The following is a 21,094-nucleotide window of genomic DNA, read 5'->3' on the forward strand; positions in this document are numbered from 1 at the left end:
CTAAATACAGAATTGGTTGGCATCCCTCCTGGTGGCTGTCGTGGAAGGCTACTAGAGAAAATAGAATTATTCTTACCGTTAATTCGGTTTCTAGGAGCCTTCCACGACAGCATTAATTCCCTCCCGATGTTCTTGGATATTTTTCTGAGAACCTAAAGGTAACCGGTGCTATGGGTTCAGTTGTAAGTCACTGGTTAATGGGAGGTGGGAGGGGTTTTTAACCTCTTGTGCTTCCTGTCCCCCATTAGGGAATGGAGACAACCTCCTGGTGGCTGTCGTGGAAGGCTCCTAGAAACCGAATTAACGGTAAGAATAATTCTATTTTTTTGCACAGAGAGGATCGAAGCACAGCTGAGGAAGAGGTGGAGAAAAAAATGTCTCCGTTTCCTACGCTTACGGCATCCGAGCGATGTGCGTTGTTACTCGCACTTATAGACTTATATGGGTGCGAGTGAGCTGAGACTCGGTCGAGTCTCGGTTTCAATCACAGCATGCTGCAGTTGCTCTCGCATGCCAAATCGGCATCAGAAAATAATCTCAGATGTGAGCTGTCCCACAGAGTATTACTGGGCCGAGTGCTATGTGAGTTTTATCGCATAGCACTTGGCCGTATTGTACAGTAGTGTGACTCCAGCCTTAGCCTTTTTGTCCCAGTGGGACAAAAGAATTCCCTCCCTGGATCGGCTGCCCTCCTTCCTCCTCAAGTCAAGCAATCCCTGATCTGGTGGTTGTTATCCTTGTCTACCGCGGTCGGTCCTTCCTCCAGGTCCATTGGTATGTTGTAGCAACACACCAGTCTGGAGCCGTCTTTTTCAACCTCATGATCCAGGGTTGATGGAGCAGGAATTTTCCCTACCCATCAACATTCTCAAGATCATAGCCATTTTCCTGTATTTCTGCCATTGGCAGGACCACGTGTCATGCGTTCCGATGCGCATCCAGTTGGACAGCGTGTTGGCAGTAGCGTACATCAACCACCAGGGAGGGACCCGAAGTCGTCTAGCCATGGCCGAAGTATCTTAAATTCTTTCCTGCGCAGAGGACAGTGTTCCGGCAACATCTGTAGTGCACATACCTGAGGTGAACAACTGGGCTGCCGACTTTCTGAGTTGTGACGTTCATGCTGCCGGAGAATGGTCTTCATCCATCCGTATTCAACCAGATCTGCCTTTGTTGGGTCACTCCAGATGACGATTTGATGGCATACAGACTAAACGACAAGGTCCCTCTATCTGTCTACAGGTCTCGCCACCTGCTAGCAATTTGTTAAGATGCCCTGGTGATTCCCTGTTTCCAATTTGCCCTTCCATACTTCTTCCCTCCGCTCCCTCTTCTCCCCAGGCTGCTCAAGAAGATCAAAGTCTAAGATGTACCTGTCATTGTCATAGCTCCGGAATGGCCCAGAAGATACTGCTAAGCTGAGGTAGTCAATCTGCTTGCAGATGTCCCATGGAGACTGTCAGATCCTCCAGACTTGCTTTCCCAGGGTCCCCTCTTCCATCAGAATTCAAGGTCTCTTAATTTAATGACATGGCTGTTGAGGCCGTGGTTTCGAGAGCCTTTGGTTTCTCGGAGCACACCATCAAAACCATGATCAATGCTTAGAAACCCTCTTGCTGCCTGATATACCATCGCACCTGAAAGGCTTTCTTCCACTGGTGTAAGTCCAACCACACCACCCCCATATCCTTCTCTCTTCCCTCCATCATGGCTTTTTTTGCAGTCAGGCCTAGAGTCTGGTCTAGCTCTCAGCTCTCTCAAGGGTCAGGTTTCTATTCTATCTATCCATTTTCAGAAGAATCTGGCTTCCCATCCCCAAAATTAAGACCTTCCTCCAGGGCGTGGCCCACTCAGCCCTTCTATATCGTCCCCAGATTTATTATGGGACCTTAAAGGGAACCTGTCACCCCGTTTTTTCAAGATGATATAAAAATAGCGCTAAATAGGGGCAGAGCTGTGCTTTAAATTAGTGTATTTTTGGAGCCTTTATTCCCCACCTATGCTGCCGAAATACCTTTGTAAAGTCGCCGTTTTGGGCTGTCACTCACGCTGGTCTGGTCATATGGGCGGGGTAACAGCGCTGTTTCTCCCCCAGATCTCCGTTGGTGGCGTAGTGGTGTGCGCATGCCCAGCAGGCGAATCCAGTGCGCAGGTGAAGGAAAAAAGCGCGATCTGCGCTATTCCGCGGTTTATTGGTGGGTGCGGCCATCTTTGTGAGGCCACGCGTGCGCAGATGGTACTTCTCGGCTTCCCGGGGCTTCAGGAAAATGGCCACGGGATGCCGCGCGTGCGCAGATGGAGATCGCGGCGGCCATTTTCCTAGGCAGTGGGATCCTCCTGAGCCATTTGTCACAATGCCTCTGTTTTGCAGTTCTGCAAGGCGGCTACCTGGTGTTAAAGGGAACCTGTCACCCCGTTTTTTGAGATTGAGCTATAAATACTGTTAAATAGGGCCTGCGCTGTGTGTTCCTATAGTGTATGTAGTGTACCCCGATTCCCCATGTATGCTGAGAAATAACTTACCAAAGTCGCCGTTTTCGCCTGTCAATCAGGCTGGTCAGGTCGGGAGGGCGTGGTGACATCGCTGGTTCTTCCTCAGCTTTACGTTGGTGGTGTAGTGGTGAACAAGCAGCGCGCGATCTGCCCTGTAATCCCTTGCATCGGTGGGGGCGGCCATCTTCCTGGGGCCGCGCGTGCGCAGATCGAGTGCTCTGCTGCACGGGGCTTCAGGAAAATGGCCGCGGGATGCCGCGCGTGCGCATTAGAGATCGCGGCGGCCATTTTCCCAAAGCCGAGTTTGCATCTCGGCTTTGGGAAAATGGCCGCCGCGATCTCTAATGCGCACGCGCGGCATCCCGCGGCCATTTTCCTGAAGCCCCGTGCAGCAGAGCACTCGATCTGCGCACGCGCGGCCCCAGGAAGATGGCCGCCCCCACCGATGCAAGGGATTACAGCGCAGATCGCGCGCTGCTTGTTCACCACTACGCCACCAACGTAAAGCTGAGGAAGAACCAGCGATGTCACCACGCCCTCCCGACCTGACCAGCCTGATTGACAGGCGAAAACGGCGACTTTGGTAAGTTATTTCTCAGCATAGGTGGGGAATCGGGGTACACTACATACACTATAGGAACACACAGCGCAGGCCCTATTTAACAGTATTTATAGCTCAATCTCAAAAAACGGGGTGACAGGTTCCCTTTAAGTTCACAAGCTCTACAAAGTTCGTTCCTACACTTCAGCAGATGCCAGCCTTGGTAGGAGGATCTTGCAAGCGGCAGTTGTTTGCCCTCTGATCTGAAGGAAATAAGTTGTTTTTTCCTGTCTGGTCTCTTTACCTTCCTTTCTCACCCTTGGGGAAGCAATAGAGAAGAGAGGATTATGGATACTTACCCTAAAATCTCTTTCTCTGAGCCTTCATTGGGGGACACAGCATCATCCCTTTCTGTTCTTGTGAAGTTTATGCTTTACATCATGCTTCTCCTGCTTTCTAACTGTTTAGCTTTGTGCCAGTTGGTGGGTGTATACTGCTGAGAAGGAGCCAATCTATGCTTTTGCATAGTGTCAGCCTCCTGGTAATAGCAGCACACACCCATAGTTACCTGTGTCCCCAAATGAAGGCTCTGAGAAAAAAAAATTATGGTTAGCACCCTAAATCCTCTTGTTTCGGTCAAAGCATGATATCACCTATCCACTGGATAGGTGTTAGATCTGTGTGGATCCAGCTGCTGGGTCCCTTACTAATCATCAGGTCAGGGATCTCGTACCCCCCATTCTTCTCTGGCCATAAGACTGCAGCCAGGAGTTGTTGAGTGGAGGGACAGGTTGCACATGTGCCTTCAACTCCATTCCAGCCTATGGTACTGATGAAGATTGATATCACAGCGCTTGTGTTTCTTTATATTTTCAGTGCCAAAGACTGAACAGAATGGTGGGGTGCATTTGCAACATATCACTCCATTCAACTCCTGGATGTAGTCATGTGGCCCAGGAAGAAAAGCGAACACAGTCTGTTGATCGGTGGGAGTCTCAGCTGAGAATAGGTTGATAAATTTCTTGCCTCTATATACCCCTTTACTTTTAATAGGGTGAATTTAAAGGGGTTCTTTTACTTTTCTGATGGCCCGAGTAAGTTATAATAATAGCACATACTTACCTAATGATCTACCTTTGTACTGGTGGCCAGGTCATTGCTGGTCCCCTCTACTCTTCTTTTGGCATTGATGGCTTGTGAGTGCTGCAGGCCACTGATTAGCTGCTACTGTCTCTTGCCAATAGTGCTGTAATGAAAAGAGACTGGCTGGGGGCCCAGCCAGCAGAACAGGGGATTGATAGGGGAGTATGTGGTATTTTATAATAGATTTTTATAGCATATATGTAAAATAACAGTGGTGGGAAAACCCCTATGCAGATGGCATGTAGCTAAATATGTGATGGATTGGTTATGTTGCTCCCAATATTGGCTGATTTCACAATTGAAGAGCCCCATGAATGTGATAATCGTCCGTAATAGCCAGGTGTGGTCTGTCCTATTAGTTTTGGCTGAAGGTGAATGATCAGGGTGGTATTGCATTAGACTGAAATAATTCTGTCTGTACAACCTCCAAGGTGTCCAGCCTGTAATATGGCATCTGTCAAAATCTTTAGGATGCTACTGTATCTCTATATTCATGCAATTTAGGTTTGTTCTGCCATGACATACTCAATCCAATGCTATTTTCCTGTAGAATTGCTAGTAGTGGAGAATATTTTACTAATACGGTGCCATGGGGAGACGCCATACAGAGTGCCTAGGGCCTTGTGTTTTGACAACTTCTCAGTGCTTATTAGAGTTTCAACTTTTACCTTTAGCCTATTATAATGATCACGGGATAAGCTCCTACTCTGAATATAAGATAAAATGCTCATACATTAAAACAAGGGATGATGCGTCTGGATGATGACTATATCATTGTGTGTCAGGCTCCTATAAGGTGTCCGGATGGTGTTGTCTGTCTCTTCATGGAGGAGTGGGAGTACATAGAAGGACACAAGGACGTCATGATGGAGAACCACAAGCCCCTCACAATACAGGGTAAGAGGAGATATTTTCTTTTTAGAGATCCTTGGTAGTGTGAGCTATCTGTTCCTTGCCTGATACTTGACCTAGTTGCCATCATTAGCATCTGTGCGGTCATGTCAGGACAAACGAGCCATTACACAAGCTGCTTTTGGTCAGCTCCTGTGTAAGTGGCTGCTTACAGACCGCTTGGGGTAAAGCCGTCATACCGGAACATCATCATGTGCACGCTCAGCTTATAAAATGAGAGTGCCAAGTGCGGAAACATTGTAGCCCACAAATATTATTTTCTCCACTTCTGTGTGACCGCACCATATGTGAGAGGCTCTGGTTCACCTTCCCAGGGGCAGGAAGCCTGATTATATAACAGGTAGGACCTCTGCAAATACCTCCAGCGACTTCCTGTCCTTCATAGAGAGGCGACCTGCAGTAGCACCTCTTACTAAAGGCACTTTATCTGGATGTAGGGGCTGAGATGAGTTCTCATAATCCCTAACGGTCACACCTTCAAATACTGATAGGATAAGACTCTGTCTGTGTTTAGGTCTGGAACTTTTTCTCCTTCTCCATTTTAGAGCCCAGCCATTTTTCAGCTATCTTTTCCTTTCCACCCAAAGTACCTGTCATAAGTTAGGAGTTAACGCCAGGTGTCCCTTTCTCTTTTTGCTAGCACCGCATGGACTAGCGGTGGATTCCGCGTCCCACACAGGCACGGCACTTATGTCCTGATATTTTAAGGTATATCGCTTCATTTGGGGCTATACTGCCCACATACAGGCAGCGCTCACACACAAGTGTGATTTCATTCCACAATTAGGAATTCTGTGGGTCTACTCGCTCCCTCACATTTATCAACTGTGACTGATGAAGGTCCGGATGTAGGCCCGAAACGTTTGTTATTTTGTGGACACCATTAAATCACATGTCTTACGTTAAGTTGAGTGCCGAGTTTTTGCTAAATTCTTTTTTTTATATTGATGGATCGAGCAATACCAAATATGTGAATTTTTTTTTTTAATTTTTAAAAACATTTTTTTCTTACTTTTGGCATGCATCAATAGTCTCCATGGGAGACTAGAAGCTGCCATAATCTGATCGGCTCTGCTACATACAGGCGATGATCAGATCAGTCATAGCAATCCGGCAGTGACAACCATAGAGGTCTGCTGGAGACATCTGGTTGTCATGCCAACCCATCGGTGACCCGCGATCATGTGACGGGGTCACCGATGGGCGGGATTTCCAGCATGCTTGGCAGAAGCGCACGTTAATTGCCGCTGTCAGAGTTTGACAGTGGCATTTAACTAAATAACAGCCATGGGTTGATTGTGATTCCATCTACGGCTGTTAGAGGCACATGTCAGCTGATCAAAACAGCTGACATGTGCCGGAAAAGATGTGGGCTCACCGCCGGAGTCCAACATGGACGTACTATTACGCCGGATGTCGGAAAGGAGTTAACACACAATCCTGAAATAAAACAAATATAATTTTCATATCTTTCTTTTAAGGAGTTGCTTATAAAAATGACAGCTAGAGTGCAATTGGCCGCTCCACTCGTTTTTATAAGTCTCCTCCAATGTATTTAGTTGTTGTTTCTGTTTCCTACAGATGAACCCTGTGAGCGAAATTCCAGCCCGCTGGATTCTCATGACTGCCTAAAAGAAAATCACAATACCCCTCAGAATCTTCAGGTAAATAGTTCTAAATCCTGATTGAATATTTTAACGTCAGTTTATTTGACCAATGTCATTGTTTGTTGATAGTTTTTTCTTTGTCCATCCAGGGTGAGGATGTGCTAGCCATTAAAATTGAAGCTAAAGTCAAAGAAGAGGACGGGATGTACATGAAGACTGGTCTGCAGTGTAAGGAATTTTGAGTGCCACCTAAATACCCCAATCATCTGATCATCACGAATAACGATGTATAAAGTTACAATATAATAATAATAATTTTATTTTATTTATATAGCGCCAACATATTCTGAAGCACTTTAGTTATTGTGTATGTTTCTTTTACAGATGGATCCGGTAAGAAAACAAGACCAAACAGATTCCCCAGTCCAGTGTATGATCAGGATTCAGATGAAGAGGACAGTGTTACACAAGATTATCAGGTAGATGGAACCAAAGTCTGAAAAACATATCTCATTAAAGGGAATCTGTCACCATGTTTTTTCTATGTTGTCTGAGAGCATTGTGATGTAGGGGCTGTGACCCTGATTCCAGCAATGTTTCACTTGCTGGTCTTCATGCTGTCATTTTAATAAAATATCTGTTGTCTCTGCTGCAGATCCAGCAGTGCTCAGAATGCTGAGCCATGAATGACTCCAGACACACTTCTGATTAGCAGTAACCTGTATAATGACAGAAAGCTGCCACTCAGTGGTGGGGGAAGGGTTACACGGAGCAGGACTGTATGGCACAAGACAGCTAGTCTTGTAGTGCTCTCCTGCTGATATAACGCCGATTTTATTGAAACTACAGCACACATCCTAGTGAGTAATAGATGCATTGCTGGAATCAGTGTCTCTGTCTCTGCATGATGCTGTTTTCAGATTAAATCTGCTTATAGATTCGCTGTAACATTAACTTATTAGACACAAGTTACCGTTAAATTATTTTTACCCTGGCTTTTCAGCGTGATGATGATCAGCTTGACACTAATGTGAAAGATGAAGACGAGGAGTCAGAGAGATGTTCCAGTCCGCATTATTCCCAGCATTGTCCAGAGGATAATGATAACGTGCTACAGTATGATCCGGTAGACAAAATTAAGTAAACTATCAAACCTGTATAAGGATTGTTTGGTTCTTTGTGGTCACACAGTTCTGGATGTTTAGTGGGTTCTTATGCTGATCTCTTGCACTTCTCTGTCTCTTGTATTGCATTAAATTGTTACCTATGTCAAATTAGGATGATAGTGATCTGGCCAGAATTAAAGTGGAGATAAAATCAGAAGAGGAAGAATTTTATGTGATGAGTAACCAGCAAAGCAGAGAGGAGGAAACCCCCAAAACTAAGGGCAAAAGTGGGAAAAAAACATGTAAGTTCAGTGAAGATCCACCTTGAATGTCTGTGTACAGTAATCCCCTTGTAGAAAGATATTTTGTTCTGTTGTCTTCATTTTTACAAACCTACTTCAGATATTTAATTATTTTTTTCATAGGGCTATCCTAGTTTGAGTAAGCAAAGCCTTTTCATGACAACAATGTAAATGTCACCTTTATTTCCACAACGCCTTTTTACACTAGCTTCATACTTACATTTTATTAATTATCTTGGGACAATCAAGAAAAAAACTATTTTCTTTTAACCGTAATTTGTTTCAGTTATTAACCCCTTTCTGACATTGGACGTAATATTGCATCCTTGTGCCCTGGGCCTATTTGACCAGGGTTGGAATATTACGTCATCGCGATCCCCTTCGCACACAGGGGGTGTGCGGGTGATAACCGCCCGGTGTCAGCTGATTCTGACAGCTGACACCCGGCACTTTAACCCACGAAATGCTGTGATCGAACACAGTGCATGATGAGCAAGTTTGTCAGTGCAGAGCTGACAGTTTCTGCAGCATGGGCATGCTGCTTCATCTCCATGCTGTAGAAGCGATCAGCCTGCAAAAAATGGTAGTCCCATATTGGGACAAAATAAATTGTAAAAAGTTGGATAAAAGGAAAAAAAGTTTAAATAATTGCAAAAATATATATAAAAAATAATAATTAAAAAAATGAAAAGATATTGTATCTCTAAATAAATATTTGAATTAAAAAAACACAATAAAAGTACACATATTTGGTATCACCGTGTTTGCGACGACCCGACCTATAAAACTGGTCCACTAGTTAACCCCTTTAGTTAACACAATAAAAAATAAATAAAAAACAAGTAAAAAAACAATGCTTTATCATCATACCGCTGAACAAAAAGTGGAATAAAGCGCAATAAAAAAAGACGGCTATAATAAAGCGCAATAAAAAAAGACGGATATAAAAAAATGGTACCGCTGAAAATGTCATTTTGTCCTGCAATAAACAAGCCATCATACAGCTCCATCAGCAGAAAAATAAAAAATTATAGCTCTCAGAATAAAGCGATGCAAAAATAATTATCTTTTCTATGAAATAGTTTTTATTGTATAAAAGCGCCAAACATAAAAAATGATATAAATGAGGTATCGCTGTAATTGTACTGACCCGAAAAATAAAACTGCCTTATAATTATTATTATTATTTATTTATATAGCGCCATTGATTCCATGGTGCTGTACATGAGAAGGGGTTACATACAAGTTACAGATATCACTTACAGTACGCAAACTAACAATTACAGACTAATACAGAGGGGCGAGGACCCTGCCCTTGCGGGCTTACATTCTACAGGATGGTGGGGATGGAGACAATAGGTCGAGGGTTGCAGGAGCTCCGGTGTTGGTGAGGCGGTAGCTTCGGTAGTGATGAGGAGGCAGCGGTGTCAGTGCAGGCTGTAGGCTTTCCTGAAGAGGTGGGTTTTCAGGTCCCGTCTTAAGGATCTGAATGTGGTTGATAGTCGGACGTGTTGGGACAAAGAATTCCAGAGGATGGGGATATTCGCGAGAAGTCTTGGAGGCGGTTGGGTGAGGAGCGAATAAGTGTGGAGGAGAGTAGGAGGTCTTGGGAGGACCGGAGATCACGTGAGGGAAGATATCGGGAGATTAGTTCAGAGATATATGGAGGAGACAGGTTATGGATGGCTTTGTAGGTCAGTATTAGTAATTTGAACTGGATACGTTGAGGGAATGGAAGCCAGTGAAGAGATTTGCAGAGGTGGGAAGCGGAGGAGTAGCGAGGAGAGAGGTGAATTAGTCGGGCAACAGAGTTAAGGATGGACTGGAGAGGTGCAAGGGTGTTAGCAGGAAGGCCACAGAAAAGGATGTTGCAGTAGTCGAGGCACGAGATGATGAGGGCATGCACAAGCATTTTAGTAGATTGAAGGTTGAGGAAAGGACGGATTCTGGAGATAGTTTTGAGCTGGAGGCGACAGGAGATGGAAAGAGCTTGGATGTGCAGTTAGAAGGACAGTGCAGAGTCAAGGGTTACTCCGAGGCAGCGGACATTCGGTACTGGGTAAAGCGTGATGTTGTTAATTGCGATAGATAGGTCAGATAAGGAAGATCTATGAGATGGAGGAAAGATGATGAGTTCAGATTTGTCCACATTGAGTTTGAGGAAGCGAGAGGAGAAGGAGCATTTGGCAGATAGACACTCTGGGATTCTGGACAGCAGAGCGGTGACGTCTGGGCCAGAGAGGTAGATATGAGTGTCATAAGCATAGAGGTGGTACTGGAATCCATGGGACTTTATGAGTTGTCCTAGGCCAAGAGTATAGATTGAGAAGAGTAAGGGTCCTAGAACAGAGCCTTGGGGGACTCCAACAGAGAAAGGGTGGGATGAGGAGGTAGTGTGGGAGTGGGAGACGCTGAATGTGCGGTTGGAAAGGTACGAGGAGATCCAGGATAGGGCGAGGCCTTTGATGCCAAAGGAGGAGAGGATCTGTAGTAGGAGGGAGTGGTCAACTGTGTCGAAAGCAGAGGACAGGTCTAGAAGGAGGAGTACAGAATATTGTCCGTTAGCTTTGGCTGTAAGTAGGTAGTTAGTGATTTTGGTCAGGGCTGTCTCAGTTGAGTGATGGGGGCGGAAACCAGATTGTAAATTGTCAAGGAGCAAGTTAGATGAGAGGTGGGAAGAAAGTTCAGCGTGGCCTTATCAATTTTACAACACATGGAGCAGCATACCCCTCCCCCCCCCCAAAAAAAAAAGAAATTCATAAAATTGCTGTTTTTTTTTCGTTCTGCCTCACAAAAATCGGAATAGAAAGTGATCAAAAAATGTAATGTGCCTGAAAATGGTACTGGTGACTGCAACATACTGGTCAATACAGTGGCAGTTTGCAATTTTCACTCGGCAACATTCATTGCTCTTTGTTTCCAGAAAATACCCATGGAGTTAAAATCAGCACTACACCTGTAGATAAATTCCCAAAGGTGTATAATTTCCATGATGGGGGTCACTTGAGAGGGGATTCTCCTCTTCTAGCAATTAAGGGCTCTGTATATGGAGTTTGCAAACTGTTCTAGTAAAATCTGCACTCCGTTCCTCCCGAGTCTCTCCGCATGGCTAAGTAGCACTGTACAGCCACATATGGGGTATTGCCACATTCAGTTGAAATTGTGGGACAAATTTTGGTGCCATTTTTACCCGCTTCTTTTGTGAAAATGTAAAATCTGGGGCTATAACTAAATTTTGATGGTAAAAATCTAGTTATTTTTCTTCACTTCTCAATGGTATAACATTTTGTGACACACCCATGGTGCCAATATGATCTCTGCACCCCTAGATGAATTAATTGTAGGTGTAGTTTGTAAAACGGGGTAAATTATGGGGGGGTTCTGCTGATCTGGCACCTCATGGGCTCTCATGGCACCTGCCATCCATAACAGTAAAATCTGGCACTCCTTGCCTTCTGAGCTTTGCACTGTGCCTGAAAAATACTTCCTGATTACATGTAGGGTATTGGTGCACTCTGGAAAAAATGGACCTCAGTTTGTTGTAAAAACAATTTCTTATTAGCCCTTAGAAAAATTAAAAACTTGGGGCTAAAACAACATTTTTGTGAGGAAAATGTGATTTTATTATTTTCACAGCTCAACGTTCTAAACTTCTGTGAAACACCTGGGGGTTCAAGGTGCTCGCCATGCATCTAAATACATTCCTTGAGGGATATAGTTTCCAAAATAGGGTCACTTGTCTGGAGTTTCTACTCTCCAAATGGGACATGACGTGGCTAATGATTTCAGGAAATTTTACATTCAAAAAGTCAAATGGCGCTCCTTCCATTCCAAGCGCTGCCGTGCGCACAAACAGTAGTTTTCTCCCCATATGGGGTATCGGCGTACTCAGGAGAAATTTCACAACAAATTGTATCGTGCAATTTCTCCTGTTGCTCTTATTAAAAAATTTTTTACGGCTCAACTTTATAAACTTCTGTGAAGCACTTGAGGGTTCAATGTGCCCACTACACATCTCAATCAGTTCCCTAAGGGGTCTAGTTTCCAAAATGGTGTCACTTGTGGGGGATTTTCACTGTTTAGGCACATCAGAGGCTCCCCAAACACGACATGGAGCTCATCAATTGTTGAAATGGTGCTCCTTCCCTTCCGGGCTCTGCCGTGCGCAGAAACAGTAGTTTTCTCCCTCATATTGAGGATCAGTGTACTCAGGAGAAATTGCACAACAAATTTTGGGGTCCATTTTTCCTGTTAGCCTTGTCAAAATAAAAAAAAATTGGATCTGAAATAAATTTGGGGTGAAAAAAGTTACCGTAAATATTTTTTATTTTTTTTCCACCTCCCAAAATTCCTGTGAAGCACATGAAGGGTTAATAAAGGTCTTGAATGTGGTTTTCAGCACCTTAAGGAGTGCAGTTTTTAGAATGGTGTCTCTTTTGGGTATCTTCTATCATATAGACCCTCAAAGTGACTTCAAATGTGATGTGGTCCCTAAATAAAAATTGATGTTGTAAAAATGAAAAATCGCTCGTCATATTTTAACCCTTATAACTTCCTTTAAAAAAAATTGGTTCCAAAATTGTGCTGATATAAAGTAGACATGTGGGAAATGTTACTTATTAAATATTTTGTGTGAATTATCACTGTAATTTAAGGGTATGAAAATTCACATTTGGAAAACTGAAATTTTCCCTAAATTTCTGGATTTTTTTTCACAAATCAACGCAAGTAATATCAAAGAAATTGTACCACTAGCGTGAAGTAAAATATGTCACGAGAAAACAACGTCAGAATCACCAGGATCCATTGAAGTGTTCCAGAGTTATTACCTCATAAAGGGACAGTGGTCAGAATTATAAAAATTGGCCCGGTCATTAACGTGCATACCACCCTCGGGGGTAAAGGGGTTAAAGAAGCACTCCTCCCATCAAAATTTTTATCCTCTTAATATATAGCATCATATTATACAGCACTGTGTACTTACAATTGCTAATTTTGGCTTTCTACCCAGATAATTCTTTTTCTCTGCTCCATGTAGAAACAGGAAGTCTCTTGTCCCCGCAGAAATCATTCTGCTCTTTAACCCCTGACCCATCAGCTCTGCTCTTTTCCCTGCCAGGGACTTTTGCAGTGACTTATGACTTGTACAGTGAAAATTGACCTCCTGTTTCTACACAGAGCTTAGGAAGATTCAGCTAGTCAGTTTTAAATCATGTGATGTCAGAGACCTAATGGAAAACAGTAGAATTAACTGGCTAGAAAGGTAAAATGAGCAATTGTAAGTACACAGTGGCATATATGATGATTGCAATATATTAAAAGGATAAATATTTTGATTAAAATGCTTCTTTAAAATTATCCTAAGGGCATGTTTACACAGATAAAATAGACAGATTCTGATGGGTTTTCCTTATTGCAATCCATGTAAAATCCACTTGAATTCTGTCTCCCATTATTTTCACTGTGAATCTGTGCCGCAGTTGATATATGTCAAATTTTTCTGCACTTAAATTTGAAATCCGTTCTGCAAGTTAAAACAGCATCAAGTTGATGACAGTGATTTCGTATGAATTCTGCTCAGATTTCTCCCATTAAAATAAATGGGAGGTGAACAATTTGCTGCAAATGCATGTGATTGCTTTTTGGCATGAATGTGCATGCAGTTTCAGTTTTTAAAGCATAAAGAAAAATAAACCAACCTTTATAAAGAGGCCGAAACTTTCTCTGTAGCATCCCGGAAGTCATCATATGGTGGGAAAAGGAGAGGCAGGATGGCAACACCCAGGAAAGTCTACCGGAGGATGGATATGGACGTTGGCACACTGATCTCTGAAGTAAGCATCACTGAACATGTCGTAGATGTGGCTGATGATTACGATAATAGCTGTTATGTTTAAAGGGAACCTGTCGCCTCAGAAAACGTTTACCTACAGATATAGGGTAAGTGGCTTTCCACTGCTGTCCGGTCACCTTACTGAAAGTTCATCTACTGGAAGAAATATTTCCTCCCAGGAGCTGCCGGCTTTCAGTCATGCGAGTATGCATGGAGCAATTGCAGTCATCGCTCCCCGCTTCTCTCACACATAGCTGTAATCTTTAACACTTTGATTGACATTTCACTCTGCAGATATATTGCACCGCAAGCTGTCAAAGTGGCAGGTTGCTTTTAAAGCCGCCACTCACAGTGCACGATGACTGTAATCGCTTCCTGTAACACCCCTAAGGCTGAAGGCTGGCAGCTCCTGGGAGAAAAAAGTTAATTTTCTCCCAGTAGCTCCACTTCCTTTAAAGGGGTATTTCCATCTCCAAGATGCCACCCCAATATGTAGTAAGTGTAATAACAAATTCTCTTATCGCCTCATTGGGGGACACAGGAACCATGGGGTGTATACTGCTGCCTCTAGGAGGCTGACACTATGCACAAAAAAGTTTGCTCCTCCTCTGCAGTGTACACCCTACCGACTGGCATTCTGAAACTCAGTTTAGCTTAGTGTCAGTATAGGAGGTCATCTACCTCAATGTGCAAAGTTTTCTTTCAGGTTTTTCCGGAGGGATACAGTGTGAGCAGTCACAACTGTAATCCCACAATACGGACTATGCGTACGGCGTGTACTGCCACCCCTTATCCTCATAGATCCGACAGCAGGACCAAGACCCCCTAACACACAAGCATGTTTAGGAGATTAGGACCGGTCCTAGCTCCATCTCCCACCCACTCGCCCTCCAGAGCCTGTCGGTTGGTGGAGACGAGGACGTCCATCAGCATTTGGACATCTGATATATTTCCTGGAATGAGGTACCGCTCTCTCTTTCTCGTCCCAGGACTCTACCTTCATGAGAGTGAGGTCTCCACACGACGTGGGATGAATGAGGTTAGTATTCATTAGCCCCCTCCTCAGATAGGGACTGTTCTGGGCGGGGGGCGCAGGGCTCGTTCAGGGTTACCTGGAGGCTCTCTCCTGCAGGTACTTCATCATACCCAGCGCTTTCCTTTTCTCCCCAGCGGGTCGCACGGGGTGGGGGTCGCCGCGGCGTCTGTGCGGGGGCCTTTTGCAGGCGGCCGCGCTATTTTCCCATCGGCGGTCGGCAGCCGTACTGTATTCCCGTCGCCGGTTACTAATTTAGGCCCCGGCTTCTGTCCGGGCATTGTCCAGCACCACGACTCCGCCCATCTTTCACTTCCTCTTCCTGTTCTCCCGGTGAGCTCCACCCACGGTGCCATCTTTGTCCTCCCGGACCGCGTGTTTAGCCCCGCCCACTCCCGACATAGAGAGCGGACTCACCTGCTGCGCTCGGCACCTTCTTGGTCCCCCGGGTGTTTTATGACCGGCTCCGCCTGCTCCTCCCAAGTCCAGCGCAAGGCACCTGAGTCAGGCGAAGGTTTTTTCCAGAGATTTCGGCTCCCTACCGCACGGTTGGCTCCGCCCCCTCTTCCGGTCTTGGAAAGCAGGCTTTTGCTACCTCACGCCCACAGTGTGACCCTGCATCTCTTGGCAGTTGCCATTTTCGGCGTGGGATTCGGCGCTGATTCTTCTGCAGGACCTGCTCTATCTTTGCAGCCTACAGCCGGAAAGCTACAGGACGTCTGCTGTGAGTAGCTCTGCCATGCAGACTGACACTCTCCTCTGCCCTCCTGTCCCCTAACCTTCTGGCATTTTTCTCTGAGACCCGTTCGTCATGGCTAATTCTAAGCCAAGTCTCTATCGTCCTACTACTTCTTCCTCTACTTCCTCTGCCTTAGTCAAGCACTTTGTGTGTTCATCTTGTAACTGTAAGCTTCCCTCAGGTCAGTCCTCTCCCCTCTATCAGGCCTGCAGCAACCCCATTATGCCCACCGCGCAGGATCCCCCTGCTGCTCCGCTTGAGAGTGAGGTCTCCACCCCAGGTTGGGCTTCCGCTATGTCATAATCGGTAGTGGATCTATCACGGGTGTCCCAGACCCTTGGTTCGTGCTCGATCGATTGCCCCTGCAGACTCCCGCAGTAGCCAGCGGGTCGCAGAAAGCTCCGTCCAAGCCTTCCACTATAGTCCGCAAAAGATCCAGACAGGAACGCCGGTCTGACTCCTCTTCCCATTCCATCTCGCCCCACGGTCCTTCTCTGCGATCGGCTTTTCCCAGATCCTCCTCCCCTGAGTCAGGTGACGCTTTCTCTGATGCGCCTTCAGAGGATAATTTGGAGCTGGATTCGAACCAAATAACATGAGGGATATGGGTCAGAGTCTCATTGGAGCGATCAATCAGACCTGTGGCATCAAAGATTCCTCTACGGAACCCGCAGATCAGGTGGTTTCATTTAGATGGTCTAAAACACCTTCCAGGGTTTTCGCTCCTCATCCTGAGTTCGATTAGCTTCTGACCAGAGAAAGAGAGAATCCAACCAGACGCTTTCAAAGAGGAAAGCACCATGGCGTCTTATATCCTTTTTCTCTGGATCTCATCGCCAACTGGACTTCTTCTCTCTCTGTGGATCCGCCAGTTTCTAGACTTTCCACCAACAGTCCTCCCGCTGTCTGGCGGAGCGTCTCTGAAAGATTCCATGAAATCCTTTGCGAAGTCGGCCTTCGAAGCGGCCGTGTCTACCCTATGCCCGACTTTTGCTTCCACCTGGGTTTCGAAGTCTATATCCGAATGGGCCAAACAACTCCATCGGGGCATTCTGGCCGGAGCTCCACCAGAACAGCTGGCGGAACTTGCCACCCAGATTTCTGTGGTGGTGGGAATATTTGGTCTCTGCTTCGCTGGACGCCGCATCTTGTGCCACTCAGGCGTCCAGTAATGTTGTTGCCATCCGTCGTATCATTTGGCTCAAGGCCTGGCAGGTGGATTTGTCATCAAAAAAGTCCCTTACCAGTCTGCCTTTTCAGGGATCTCGTCTCTTCGGTTCCAAGCTGGCCCAAATTATTAGGGACGCCACCGGGGGCACAAGCTCCCTTCTTCCCCAGTCCAAACCTCACCGGCCTCCTAGGCGGCAATTTTGGTCCTTTCGGCCTTTTCGTCTTTTTGCGGCGTTAAACTCCTTTTCCCAGCAGCAGCAGAGCTCACAGGCACGTCAAGAGAAGAAGACGGTATCCTTTAGAACCACTCCTTCCTGGCGTTCCCGCTACTCCCAAGATAGATCTTCCAGGTCTAGGACTGGAAGATCCACCTCGGCATGACTCGAGCAACTCCCCAGCGCACCTCCCAAGCTGGGCGGCCGTCTCCTCTTCTTCAGGGACGTCTGGATCACCTCAGTGGAGGACACGAGTCAGGGAAGTTGTATCCTTAGGATACAAAATAAGAGTTCATTTCACGGCCCCGGGATTGTTTCTTCGAATCCCGCCCTCCAAGAGACCCCGCTCTAGTTCCGGGTTTCTTTGCAGCCATCGCATCCCTCCTCAAATCCGGGGTAATCCTTCCCGTTCCAGAAAAAGAACGGTTCACAGGTTTCTATTCAAACCTGTTTGTGGTACCGAAAAGGGACGGCAAGGTTCAGCCCATTCTGGATCTCAAATTGCTGAACAAGAGGGTTCGTCTGAGACACTTCAGGATGGAATCCCTTCATTCGGTAATCGCTTCCATGGAGGCTCAGGAATTTCTGTGCTCCATAGACATCCAGGACGCCTACCTCCATGTCCCTATGTTTCCGGGACATCACAAACACAGATTTCTTCGTTTTACGGTACATCAGGAGCATTTCCAGTTTGTCGCCCTGCCGTTCGGTCTCGCAACCGCTCCCAGGGTTTTCACAAAGATCATGGCAGCACTGATAGCCATCTTGATGATCAGTGGCCTTGTGCTCTTTCCCCAGCCGCAAGGGCCTTGCGGCAGGGGAATGGTTCTTGCATCAGGAGGTCTTCCTTCAGATTTGTCTTTGATGGGGGACTCCGGATGTGGATCTCACGGCGTCCCGAATCAACAGGAAGGTCTCTCGGTTCGTCTCCAGGTCCCACGATCCTCTCGCATCGGGCGTCGACGCTCTGGCCATTCCTTGGTTGCAGATCATGCTCCCCTATCTGTTTCCACCCCTTTCCTTGCTTCCCAAGCTGTTGAAAAAGATCAAGGCGGAAAGGGTGCCGGTCATTCTGATCGCCCTGGATTGGCCCAGGAGATCTTGGTTTGCGGAGATCATCAACCTTCTCGAAGACGCGGCTTCCAGACAGACCCGACCTGGTGTCTCAGGGTCCGATATGCTACCTGAATTCTTGGTCGCTCAGTTTGATGGCGTGGCTATTGAAACCGCAGTTCTAAGAGCATCCGGGCTTTCAGATCGGGTCATTCACACTATAATCCAGGCCAGGAAGCCTTCGTCTTCCAGGATCCATGAATCTGGAAGGCTTATTTCCGTTGGTGCGAGTCCAACCACGTTTCACCCATGTCTTTTTCCCTTCTTTCTATTTTGGCCTTCCTCCAGGCAGGACTGGATGCGGGTCTTGACCTTAGTAACTCAAAGGGTCAAGTTTCAGTGCTTTCCATCCTCTTCCAGAAGACGTTATCATCCCGACCACAGGTCAAGACCTTCCTGCAGGGAGTAGCACATGCTGCTCCTCCGTACAGGGCTCCTGTGGATTCTTGGGATCTCAATCTTGTTCTAGAGGTCCTGAGGGGTTCCCCCTTTGTGCTTTACTTGGAAGGTGGCCATCACCTCTGTCTGACATGTTTCAGAGTTGGCAGCCCTGTCTTGTTGACCTCCTTTCTTGGTTATCCATCAGGACAAGGTGCTCCTGAGGCCTCTGCCTTCCTTTATTCCGAAGGTGGTTTCCAAGTTCCACCTCAACGAGGACATCGTTCTACCTTCCTTTTGTCCAGCTCTGACTCATCCTCTAGAGCGTTCTTTGAATAAGCTACACCTCATCAGGGCGGTGAGGGTCTACCTGGCTAGAACAGCTTCTTTTCAGAAGACAGATTCGCTTTTCGTCAATCCTGATGGCACGCGTAGAGGCCTGCCTGCTTCCAAGGCGACTATTGCTCGCTGGATCAGAACGGCAATTTTGGAGGCTTACTGAGTCAAGAACAAAGTGCCTCCTCCTGGGGTTAAAGGGGTTGTCCACTACTTTCAATTAACCCCCCAATGTATCCCCCCGGGCCCCTAATAAATTTTCTAAATACCTTATGTTGCCGTTTTCGCCTGTGAGCGGCGCTATGCCAGCGGCTGAGTCCAGGTCACGTGACCCCCAGGCTGTAGCCGCCGCTAATTTCCGCCGACATCACGTCAATTTCCAGACTCTGGAAATTGACGTGACGTCACGAGCAGGCGTGACCCAGCCTCCACAGACAGCGGTCACTCATCAAGAGTGACTGGGCTGTGGGCGGCGCTGGGGTTTGCGGGTGGGCGGGGCAGGGGTCTGCGGGCGGGCGAGGCTGGGGTCTGCTGGCCGTGCTCATGTGCTGGGACGTGCGGCCGGTGGTGCGGTGGGGGAGTCTGTGCGGTGAATCTGCCGGCGGTGTATCTGTTGGCAGTGGGGCTTCTGCGCAAGGTGCTGGAGTGTGTGGGCGGGGGGGGGGTCTGCGGGGCTGTGCGGTGGGTCTGCTTTGTGTGGTGGGTCTGCTACGGACAGGGGGTGTGTCTCTGTCTCATTGGTGTGTGTGTGTCTCTGTGTGCAGGCATCGTCCGATGGGACTGTACTGTACATCACAGTGTGGATGTGCAGCGTTTCTGCGTGGAAAAATTTGCTGCGGATCCGCAGCAAATCCACATCGTGTGCACATACCCTTAGAGCACAATAAGTCAGGAGAAAGGAAGTTGTCGATTAACCTGAAGATGTGCTGCTACAGCATAATAAAAGGTAATATTGCTAAAATAAACACAGTGGATGTTTTCAGTGGCACATAATAGCAAGATTTATGAAAAAAAAGTTATAGTAGTGGACAACTTCTTTAAGGCTCACTCTACCCGGACAGTCGGCGCCTCTTGGGCGGTGCACCACAGGGCTTCCGCCCTACAGCTTTGCAAAGCGGCAACCTGGTCTTCCATCCACATGTTCGCCAAATTTTACAAGGTCCATACCTACACTTCGGCGGACGCCAGCCTTGGCAGAAGGATCTTGCAGGCGGCAGTGGTGAGTCCTCTGACCTGATGGAAGTCTGTTTTCCCTCCCCAGGGACTGCTTTGGGACGTCCCATGGTTCCTGTGTCCCCCAATGAGGTGATAGAGAAAACAGGATTTTTGGTTGCTTACCGTAAAATCTGTTTCTCGGAGCCTTCATTGGGGGACACCGCACCCTCCCATGATTGTTCAGTTTCTTGTTCTGTGTTCTAGGAATGTTTTTCATGCTTACAGTTTTGATATCTGTGGTTATGTTCTCAACCTTATCGTTTTCTCCTACTGCTTTTTCACTTACTAAGTTTCAGAATGCCAGTCGGTGGGGTGTGCACTGCAGAGGAGGAGCTAACTTTTTTTGTGGATAGTGTCAGCAGCATACACCCCATGGTTCTTGTGTCCCCCAATGAAGGCTCCGAGAAACAGATTTTACGGTAAGCAACCAAAAATCCTGTTGTTAGTAACTACTTCCAATTAGAAATGTAGTTTAGTATTCTTCCCTCTCCTAGTGTATCCTCACCCACCCCCTGCAGACTGTGAGCCCTCGCGGGCAGGGTCCTCCCTCCTTATGTACTCGTGTGCCTTGTTATCTGCTCATGTTTAATGTAATTGTCTATATTTGCCCCGTATTCACATGTAAAGCGCCATGGAATAAATGGCGCTATAAAAATGTATAATAATAATAAATAATAATAATAATTTAGTATTTCTGATTTGCTATGTCTCTTTCCTCATGTGCAGGCGTTGCAGGACCTTAGGTATTCATGGTTACGACCACTGGCAACTAGCTAACTGACACTTCCTCAGTGGAGGTAAGCATGGATACCTAAGGTCCTGCAATGCCTGTACATGAGGATAGAGACATAGCGAATAAGAAAAACTATACTACTGTACATGTCTAATTGGGGGTATTTGCTAATATTATTATTATTACACCTGCTACATATTGGGATAGGATCTTGGAGATGGGAAT

The 21,094-nt window shown here is 46.4% G+C and overlaps 1 protein-coding gene across 3 annotated transcripts in view; it reads left to right on the plus strand.

Moving 5' to 3' along the window:
* The window catches only part of LOC138665258 (uncharacterized), a 42,836-nt gene that overhangs the window by 11,404 nt on the left and 10,338 nt on the right, over nt 1-21,094 (plus strand). For 2 of the 3 annotated variants that reach the window (XR_011318437.1, XM_069752572.1), the window contains exons 2-8: nt 4,963-5,074; nt 6,671-6,753; nt 6,846-6,924; nt 7,081-7,175; nt 7,700-7,822; nt 7,975-8,104; nt 13,835-13,938. Coding sequence is in view for 2 of the 3 variants with exons in the window: in XM_069752572.1 (XP_069608673.1) it covers nt 5,002-5,074; nt 6,671-6,753; nt 6,846-6,924; nt 7,081-7,175; nt 7,700-7,822; nt 7,975-8,104; nt 13,835-13,938 (687 nt within the window). In the remaining variant the exon portion in view is untranslated. The remainder of the gene's footprint in view (nt 1-4,962; nt 5,075-6,670; nt 6,754-6,845; nt 6,925-7,080; nt 7,176-7,699; nt 7,823-7,974; nt 8,105-13,834; nt 13,939-21,094) is intronic. The other variant, XM_069752573.1, reaches the window with a different exon arrangement.

This window comes from Ranitomeya imitator, chromosome 2, assembly GCF_032444005.1.
Source record: "Ranitomeya imitator isolate aRanImi1 chromosome 2, aRanImi1.pri, whole genome shotgun sequence".
NCBI classification, from domain to species: Eukaryota; Metazoa; Chordata; class Amphibia; order Anura; family Dendrobatidae; genus Ranitomeya; species Ranitomeya imitator.